We start from the raw sequence: 10,324 nt of genomic DNA, 5'->3' as shown, positions 1-10,324 counted from the left end.
TAAAAGGATAAAGAAAGCTATAGAGAGCATCTAAGGCCAGCTAATTGGTGGGGACGTTTTAAACCTTTGATTGAATGATTGTCAGTGAAAGTTGAAGGCTCAGAGGCCTTAGGGCAGGGAAGAACCATCCCTACCCTATTTTTTGTGCCTACAATTTTATAAAAAAACACAAAAGGGAAAAGAACAAACCATCATTGGTAGGAAGTAGGAACTTTGAACTCAGTTGTGAATCTTGTGATTGATTTGGATGGATGAATTTAAAGAGAATGGTTTGGAACTTGGTTTTTCGTGACTTGAAAAGTGTATGGACCCCAATTTTTGTTTTTTGTTTTTGTTTTTTTTTTTCCTCTCCTATGAATGAAATTTAAAGAATGATTTGAACTCTAAGTGAAAATATCTAAATATATCATTTTAATCTATTTGATAATGTTGTTTAAGTATTGTGAAAATACGTGTAAGTGAAAAAATGTTGTGAAAATACGTATTGTGTTGTTTAAACAACAAACACTATTGCTCAAACAATGTTACCAAACAGACCCAAATATCATAAACAGTTCTTAAAAATAAAAAATTCCAAAACGCAAATTATATTTTGTTTTAAATCAGTATCAAACGATTTCTACTAATAATTATTCTTTAAATCCCATCAAATCCAAGCATGACATTGAAATAATCCTACATTAGTGTGAAGGAACAGAAATTTTGTGAAAATGATTCAAACTGGATAAAACTATTATCCTCAAGCTGCCAATTGAGTTTAAAGCAATAATAATTAGCACTTGTGATTGCTCTTCCTTTTCTAAGGCCTTTCTCCTTGGCACTACACATTTGTATCAGGTTATCAGGTTTCAGAGAATTAGTTTAACCACAAGAACTGGAACAGTTTATACAACACATAGCCCGGGTGCAAGTGAATCTTACTCGAGAATATTGGAATACCAAAACACTAGAAAATATTAAATTTGAATCAAACTTCATGAATAAAGAGTTGCTGTACCCAGAGAGAGTGAGAGAGGAAAGAAAAATGTAGGAAGCACATGGTGTACGCTTTATATCAAACTTAATGGGTAAAGAGTTTCTATTAATCTATGCGTTTGTTACCAAAAAAGAGAGTTGTTACAATAAGAGAGTACATTACTAGACTAGAAGAAGCTCTCAGGAGATAATACTAAATGTGAAGTAAAAAGGTATTTGGACCCTTTGTTTACCTTGCAATTGATCAGTAAAGCAAAAGTAACATACTAATAATACAAACCCCCCCCCCCCACCCCCCCCCCCCCCACCACCAAAAAAAAAAAAAAAAACCTACGTCTACTAGCTGTAAATCAGTCAGGTTTCAAGCCATGTCAGGTTTCCCACTATCAAATATTTGCTTGGAAGATCTCCTGCAGATGGTGCAAGGTATATAATTTTCTTCCTGCAATGTATAGATAAGAGTTAGGACCATTCAAAACCATCACCTCCACAAACATACTTTTAAATCAACCATCACAACTGAAATTTCAAACCTTTGCATGTCAATGTCTGTGATATAGATAAAGCCAGCAACATTACTGCAACAACAAAAAAAGCAGTCAGCGGTGTGTGTGAGGGACAGTGATTATCCTAAGACCTGAATTGTCAAAGGTAATTATGTCCCTAGATCAGACACCAAATAATGTATATACCACACATTTGGCAGGTCCTTACTCATGCAGTTTCAAATATATAACAATACCACAATCAGAAAGCTAAGAGTATTAGCTTAAATTCATTATCAATAATTGGGAATCTATGGTAAATTGATGGAAAGCAAGGTCCTAGGGATAGCTTTCTGCTACAAATGCAGAATGTCTGGGGTAATAGTAATACCAGGTCAGATTGCAACTTCAATATGTAACAGCCAGATTAAATCTTACTTGAGCATCTTTCCCTGGTATCCGATTTAGTGGATTCTAAGAGTTTGAGATATTTGACAATCCTAAGTTTACTAAGTTACCTTGAAATTATTTCATCAGGTTCTTTGGCAAACGAGACAGCAAGAACTACATGGAGCAAATCCGGGTTGATACTGACAGGTACTAATCTTGTCGGGTCTGCAGCTGGCTCAGCCCCAATTGGCAGTGCTGAACGTGGGGCCTGTGGCCCACCTCCAATTCGATAGACAAAAAAGTCACTAAAACTTGCAGTATTAGAATGTGGAGAGAGATCATTGGTAAGGCCGTAAAAGTATTCCTGGTACAAAAATAGACTAGCTTTGTCATTATGAGGAAAAAATTAACACAATGTTTAAATGACAGCATATTACTGTAACTAGGCACTGATCATGTGCCTTTATAGACGATAAGATGTATTTTCAAGCGGCAGAAAATGAATAGACTAACTTAATGGAGGAGAAAGGGTTAACAAGCACATACACAAGGGCCAAAGCTTTCTTTCTTTTCTACTCTCTTTTTTTTACACAAAATAAGAACAAGTATCAACATTTAAATTGCAGTTTAACAAAAGCCCCTTTTTTTGGTCTAAGGAAATTAACTTGCATATCACCACTCTTGTTAGGTTTCCAAGTAATTATAAAGAACTGTGCTTCTTTTATTCATCCATTTTATCTACCTTCATTTATTTTATTTTCCTCAGTTTACTTATAAATTTTTACTCATATCTGCTTCCCTATAAAATCAGTTGAATAAACCAGGGATTTCCTTAAAAGATGTACTGTATCCAAAAATAAATGGAATAGACTGGGAAAATATATGCAGTTACATTAAGTTCAAATCACATTCAGACCTCCTTTAGTTAGACAAAAATAAGGGTAAGAGAACACACGCACACACACACTCTTCATTTATTTTATTTTCCTCAGTTTACATATAAATTTTACTCATATTTGCTTCCCTATAAAATCAGTTGACTAAACCAGGGATTTCCTTAAAAGATGTACTGTATCCAAAAATAAATGGAATAGCCTGGGAAAATATATACAGTTACATTAAGTTCAAATCACATTCAGACCTCCTTTAGTTAGACAAAATAAGGGTAAGAGAACACACACATATATAATATACTAAAAGTAGTGCACTACTAAGTAACCATAAAAGTTGCTGCTTACCCTTATCCTATAACTCCTGGCCTTCTGACGAAACTTGGCATTCCTGTTAACGACACCACCTGACTTTTGAAGTTTCACAACATCAACATTAGGCTTGTTGTTCTTCATGACGTCTCTAAGCATGCTCCAAAGTTTTTCCTGCATGGGACAATGTCTGAGGTCAACTGTAAAATAAAATAAAATAAACTCCATTTATTATTTTATTTTTTTGGTGGGGGGAGGGACCACCATTTACTTATTTCAAGAAATGGCTTTGGAGCAAAGATAACAATAACAACAACAGCAACAACAATAAAGCTTCAGCCCAAACCTATGGGGTCTGGTCAATTATAGGAAATAAAAATAAACAAATTTCGTACTTAAGGACTCAGTTAAGCAGTCAAAATTAGATTAAACTAAGTGATGTTTGTAAAGAAAAAGTTTCTGGCTTTGAGAAGTATTGACATTAAAAGCAGACAAGAAGAACATATATCATCCAACAAGCACATGGGAATTGTTTGTAAATTATGCTCTCCATTCAATTTTTTTTTTTGATAAGTAATAAGAATATATTAAAAAGAAGAGGGGTGTCACCTGAGTATATAGGAAGTATACATCAAGGACAAAAACAAATCAAGTGCATAAAGTACAAAAGTCCATGAAACCATGGACTGAAGAAAAAGAACGAAAGCCAAACACTGTAACCCAATCCAAAAGAGTTTTAAGGAAGAAGAGTTTAAGATCTGCAACTGATCTCTCTAAGTCCTCAAAATGCCGGTTATTCCTCTCCCTCCAAATGCACCTCATCAAACAATGTGGCACAGCCATCCAAATAGCCGAATTCCGATGCCTCCCCAACTTTCCTTGCCAACAAGCCAACAGATCCACCACTGTTTTCGGCATAAACCAATGAATGCCAAATAGAGTAAACACCATAGACCATAAATCAAAAGCAATAGAGCAATGGATGAGGAGGTGGTCAACAGATTCCCCATTTCTCTTACACATACAACACCAATCCAAAATCAAAACCTACTGTTTCCTAAGATTATCAATAGTCAAGATATTCCCTAAAGCTACAGTCCACACAAAAAAAGCAACTCTAGAGGGGACCTTAGACTTCCAAACAGTCTTCCAAGGGAAAGACTGATCGAAACTATTAGTCAGCACCTGGTAATAGGAACGAACAGTAAAACCTTTACCCCTAGCAGGTTTCCAATACATCTTATCGAACCCAACTCCTTTCAAAGAAGCTCCACAAATCCTAGACATTAAACTGTAGAAGGATTCCAAATCCCAATTTCGCTGTACCTTCTAAAAGTTAGATCCCAAAAAAGAACACCATTTGGGAACTTCATCAACTCAGCCACAAAGGCCTCCTTATTTTGACTTAACAAAAAAAGTCTTGGGTAGAGCACACACAAAGAAGCGTCCCCACACCAAATATCCTGCCAAAATCTAACAGTAAAACCAGCCCCAACCTCAAATTGGATGTGAAGAACAAAAGATGGCCAACCACGACTAATAGACTTCCACAAGCTTACACCATGAGGGCCAATAACGGGAAGAGAGTACCAACCTCCCCCTTCACAACCATATTTTGCCCCAATCACTCTCCTCCACAAGGCCTAACGCTCATTCCCAAATCTCCATAACCACTTACCAAACAAGGCTTTATTAAAAGTTCTCAGACTTCTAATAGCTAAACCTCCAGAATGAAGAGGAGTGCAAACCGTGGCCCATTTCACTAGGTGAGTTTTTTTAACATCCCCCATATCACTCCAGAGAAAATTTCGTTGAAGTTGCTCAATACGGTTCGCAACCTCCACTACGATAGGAAACAGAGAGAGAAAATAAGTTCGAAGATTGGACAGCGTACTCTTAATAAGAGTAACTTTACCTCCTTTTGAGAGATACAGACGTTTCCAACCTGCTAACCTCCTCTCCGCCTTCTCAATAATTGGATTCCAAAGAGATCTATCTCTGACACTCGCACCCAAAGGAAGACCTAGATACTGCATTGGAAAGGAGCCTTGCTTGCACCCTAGCACATCCACCATATCTACTATATTAGGAACCACACCCACGGGGACCAATTCAGACTTGCCCATATTAATATTCAGCCCAGAAACTACTTCAAACCAAAACAGCACCAGCTAGAGAAACAGAATCTGACCAAGATCAGCATCACATAAGACCAGGGTATCATTGGCGAAGAGAAGATGGGACACCTGCAAAGAGTTCCCTATAGGACCCACCCTAAAACCAGACATGAGCCCATCCCTCCAGCCTTATCCAACATTTTACTAAAAGCATTCGTAACAATGACAAACAATAATGGAGACAATGGATCACCTTGCCTTATACCTCTAGAGCTATCAAAAAAACCACATGGCGCTCCATTAATGAGAATGGAGAATTTAACAATAGAGATGCAGAAGAAAACCCATCTTCTCCATTTTTCATGAAAGCCACAACGATCAAACATATAAATGAGAAAGTCTCAATTCACATGATCACAAGCCTTCTCTACATCTAGCTTACACAACACCCCAGGAACTCCTGACTTAAGCCTACTATCTAAGCATTCATTGGCAATAAGAACAGAATCTAAAATTTGTCTTCCTTTGACAAAAGCATTTTGAGATTCGTGAACAATATCCCGAAGCACCATTTTCAACCTGTTAGCTAAAACTTTAGCAATAATTTTGTACACCCCTCCAATTAAACTAATAGGCCGAAAATCCCTTACCTCCACTGCATCAGCTTTTTTAGGAATTAAAGAGATGAAAGTAGCATTCAAGCTTTTCTCAAACTGAGCATTATCAAAAAAATACTGAAAAACCTCCAACAGATCAGTTTTGATAATGGCCCAACAAGCCTGAAAAAACGCCATAGGGAATCCATCAGGTCCGGGAGCTTTATCACCATCAAAATCCAGGACAACTCCAAAAATCTCAGCTTTCTCAAAAGGTCTTTCCAACCAACCAGCCTTATCCTTAGAAATCTTCGAAAATTTCAGCACATCTGGATGAGGACAAATGTGCTTATCTTCCGAGTAAAGACTTTTATAGAACCGAACAATACCCTCTTCAATAACTTCCTAATCTGATGTCAACACTCCACCAAAGGTTAAACTGCCAATACTGTTACTCCTATTAGAATTAGCTATCTGGTGAAAGAATTTCGTATTGCTGTCTCCCTCCCTTAACCATAGCACCCTCGATTTTTGTCTCTAACTAATCTCCTCCAACAATGCTGTCCTCTCAATCTCCAAGCGAATTCTCTCTTTATCGCACTTCTCATCATCAAAAAGAGTCACCCTCTCCTCTTTAGCATCCAGGGCATTTAGATCATTCCATAGATTAATTCTCTTAACGGTGACATTGCCAATTATATCAACATACTTAGTGATGAAGCTAGAAGAAAGCTTGAGGAAAAACAAAATTAAATACCAAGAATTCAAAAAATGTGATCTAGTTTTTGTGTGGGGCCTTTATGAGACTTTTTTATTTTATATATATAAAAATATTTATGAAACCTTTCATAGGCTATTTTTGTGAGTACTAGTATTAACTATTAAGTTTCTTTGGGTTAGAAGTTTCTGGATTAGTTTTATTTAATTTTGACTAGAATAAGAGTAGTGTGGTAATTTCCATTTTTTTCAAATGACTGAATATTCTGTACAAGAGGCCCATGAGTCCTATTTTATGTATTGATTCTTTACATTTTTTTCATTTTTTTTTTCATTTACATGTTCTTAAATATTTTGAAAAGGAACTAAAAAGTGGATTGCCAATCACCGGGACTATTGTTTATAGAAGAAAAAATTGAAGGCAAAACTACATTTAGGCAAAAAAAAATCCTGGGAAAAAGATAAAAAAGAAAGGAAAAAGATTCATGGTCTATGGATTAGTTTTAATGTTGGGATATCTCTATTGGACTTGTGGAAGAAACTCAGAGGCAAGGTGTTTAACTCAAGGAGTTGTGAACTATCACAAACAATTACAAATTTGCAGGTTAACATAGAGAAATACTCTGAAAAACTAAGAGAATGTGTATATTCTTTAGCAAGATGCTAGCAATTGACACTTGGACCATTAGAGCAAACGCATCAAAAACTTAAAAGATAGGCACCTACCTGACCCAAGACCAAGACAACATTGGCATTGAATGTATCAATTGCATGTAGAAGCAACTGCATCAAAATAAAAACCATGGAAGATGATTAAACAACAGGTTCCAAGCATATTTGATAATACCAAAAGCTTCACAAGATTTAAGTGGTCTAAACTCCTTACTATAGAAACTTTTGAACTAGCATACCTCATAGCCTAATCCTTCTATCCATCCCATGGTATTGATCACCATTCCTGCAGCTCGAGATTCAGCATTGCCGGCAAATTGTCTCTCCAGTATTTTAGCAAGCTCCTTCACAAGAACTTTGTACAAATCTACATTGTTACTGTAAAGAAACAAATTTCATAGATCTCATAAAACTGGCGAGCATCAAATTTAGACAGTCCCTTCAAAGGTTAGCCATGCAAGATTTCTTATTATGTGGAAATCAATAAAGTTCCAAATCAACAGGTGAAGCCATAAGCATGAAATTGAGAAAAAAACAAAGAATACATTACCTAGGAGTTGTCTGCCCAAAGAAGTAGACAAGGGGCATATCAAGAGGAATTCCTTCCACTGGATCAATTGGCATTTCAATTGGGGTGGCTCCTATGCATCCAGGAATTGTAATAGATCCTTGCCCAATATCCAAGTCCACATAAGTAGGTTTCCAACCCTGTTTAGCTGCCCAACTAAGAAGCATCTTTGATAAGGAACTCTTGCCAGAATCTGTAGGTCCCACAACAATCACCCTAGGACCCTGGATCACAAAAAAGGATAACATTGACATATTAACATATTCGTGTGTGAAGTAGAAGTGGATTGAAATGTACTAGAAAAGGAGAAACAATTCTTAACAACTGAACTAATATCATGTGGTCAAAGGACACCCTCATAATTTGTTCTATGGGGTTAACTAGTTATCTGTAATATCTCGTTTTTCATGTTCTTCATTCTTTGTTAAATAAGCCTTTGGTGCGCTAGTGATGACAAAGAAAATATACCTGAGATGAATCAGGGTCATTAGATGGTGATGCTTTTGCACGATTTCTTCGCCCTTCCAGAATAGCATGAACATTTACATAACTAACCATGGGTGTCTAGAAATCATTGATGGCAACACTATCATCAGTAATTCAAGTTCAAGAAATTTTATCGATATTACTTATTAAAAAAAAAAAAATTACCAATATTAACTTTATTTGTAAAGAAAATAACATAGCCAAATTACAATCAGAATACCAAAATAAAACAAAACAAGCAGAGCACAAGCACACACCTCATCTGCAGTATAAACAAGTTCTGTAGTACCATCCATTTCAATCGTGGCTCCATACCAAGTAAAAACCTGACACATAAACTCGAATTTGGCTCAACAACATACAAGAAAGCATGCATGTTAACTAACAGAAGAAAGAATCCTTCATTTTATGAAATTCATTCTATGGGAACAAACAGCAACTCTATAACTTAGCTCAAGCATGCACTCCATTGCATTTGAGTGAATCATATTCACTACAAAAGAAATGATAGCCTTTGTAAGCCATCTGGTATTTCTCCAACTTTGAAAGGGGAAAAGATTCAAGCAAAGGGAGGGTTATCTCCATCACGTATACTACTAAATTACTAATTAACAAAGATACACAGACGCACAATCACCAATAAAAGAAAAATGTATTCAAAAGCCAAGATTTCGCGCAATATATAAACTCATAAGCATTCTGTGTCATGTAAAAAAGCTAAATTAGAATGTAGGCTCCAACAAATTAAAAATTTTGAAAAAGTCTGTGCTCCTATTCTTGTTGTATACTAATCAATGACTCTTTACATTGCATTAGATTCTAAGGTTTACAATCAAGAGCCTAATTTGAGTAATTTCTACTAACTTAGAACAAAGTTGATAGCTTATAGAGACTTGAACAAAGAATTTACAAGAAAACCCTAACGATGACCAATTAGCAATCAGAAGCAATGGTTTTTGAGTGAGAGAGTGCAAAGTAGAAATTGAATGAAGGAAGCTTACGCCGAATTTGAGTCTGGGAGGGAAGGTGAGCCAGATTTCCGGTGGGAGCTCGGAGCCGAAAATCTCAGCGGTGCCGTTGAGGAGGCGAAGACGGAGAGGCGAGGCGTCACTGACTTCGATTCTCAGTTCGCACTCTTTGTCCAATTTGAATTGCCTCACCGTCGACGACGATGCCGGACCAGCCGCCATTGGCGCACCCATGGCTCCGCCACTGTAAGCCATAACTTCTGCTTCTTCTTCTACTTCTAAATACTGCTACTCTGCTAGTGTGTTTGAAATTTTTTTTTTTTTTGGTTGGGAAGGGAAAGCGCGAAAATGAGTGGAGGTTTTTTGGGGTTTTAAATTGAGGTTTTTTGGGTTTTTTTTTTGGGATAAAGTGAAGAAGACGAAACACTCGAGTGCAATTAAAGTGTGTTTTATAACTGACTGGGAACTGGAGTCGTGGGATGAGTTCACGGTTTTTGACGGTTTACACTTTAACGACGCTTCATAGGAATGTGATACCCTTTATTAGTCACAGGCCTAGCATTTTCAAGACATGGGCTTGTTTGGTTAATGTATTTAAACACATGTTTTTAGTTTTTAAATAATATTATACGTATTTTTATATATTTTTTTATTTATATATATTTTTAAAAAAATTAAAAACTGTTGTTTAAATACACGTACCAAACGGTTTCTCAAATTCAAATCTTTCTTCTTACCTTGGGCCTTTGTCATGATGGAAATAAATGAGGAAAAAAATATGAGATATTTTGGGATGGAATGAGTGTTTGTTGGAGAGATTTTGAAAGAGAGAAATTGTAAGGTGGGGGAGAAATTATATAACCCTTTTTTTATAAATATTTTATTGAAGAAATAAAGTATTATTGGAATAAATAAATAAAACAACCCAAACCTTTAAAATAAAGGAGGAAAAAAAAAAACTACTTTTATAGAAAGAGAAAGGTTAATGGATGTCTTAAGGACATTTGTTAAAGCATTTTAGAAAAGTTTTTATGGGAAAATGAAAAAAAAAATTATACACAATAGAAATTCTACTATAGTATAATCTAAATCTATATGTATGAAACTTCTCCCACAAGCACTTATATTTGTGGGGGAAAAAATTATTG

General features: G+C 36.0%; 1 protein-coding gene across 1 annotated transcript; it reads right to left on the bottom strand.

Annotated features, from left to right (window-relative positions):
• Positions 1–1,025: 1,025 nt before the first annotated feature.
• On the bottom strand, positions 1,026–9,619 carry LOC112023368 (protein CLP1 homolog). The gene is made up of 10 exons (XM_024055979.2): positions 9,210–9,619; positions 8,466–8,534; positions 8,191–8,286; positions 7,705–7,946; positions 7,394–7,532; positions 7,209–7,265; positions 3,089–3,226; positions 1,979–2,214; positions 1,509–1,553; positions 1,026–1,417 (listed from the first exon to the last, which is right to left on the bottom strand). Exons 1-10 carry the CDS (start codon positions 9,429–9,431, stop codon positions 1,330–1,332), a joined length of 1,332 nt encoding a protein of 443 aa, XP_023911747.1. The 5' UTR covers positions 9,432–9,619; the 3' UTR covers positions 1,026–1,329.
• Between the last annotated feature and the right edge of the window lie 705 nt (positions 9,620–10,324).

This window comes from Quercus suber, unplaced genomic scaffold (assembly GCF_002906115.3).
Source record: "Quercus suber isolate HL8 unplaced genomic scaffold, Cork oak 2.0 scaffold_711, whole genome shotgun sequence".
Taxonomy (NCBI): domain Eukaryota; kingdom Viridiplantae; phylum Streptophyta; class Magnoliopsida; order Fagales; family Fagaceae; genus Quercus; species Quercus suber.
This window is presented reverse-complemented; position numbering and strand designations above follow the sequence as displayed.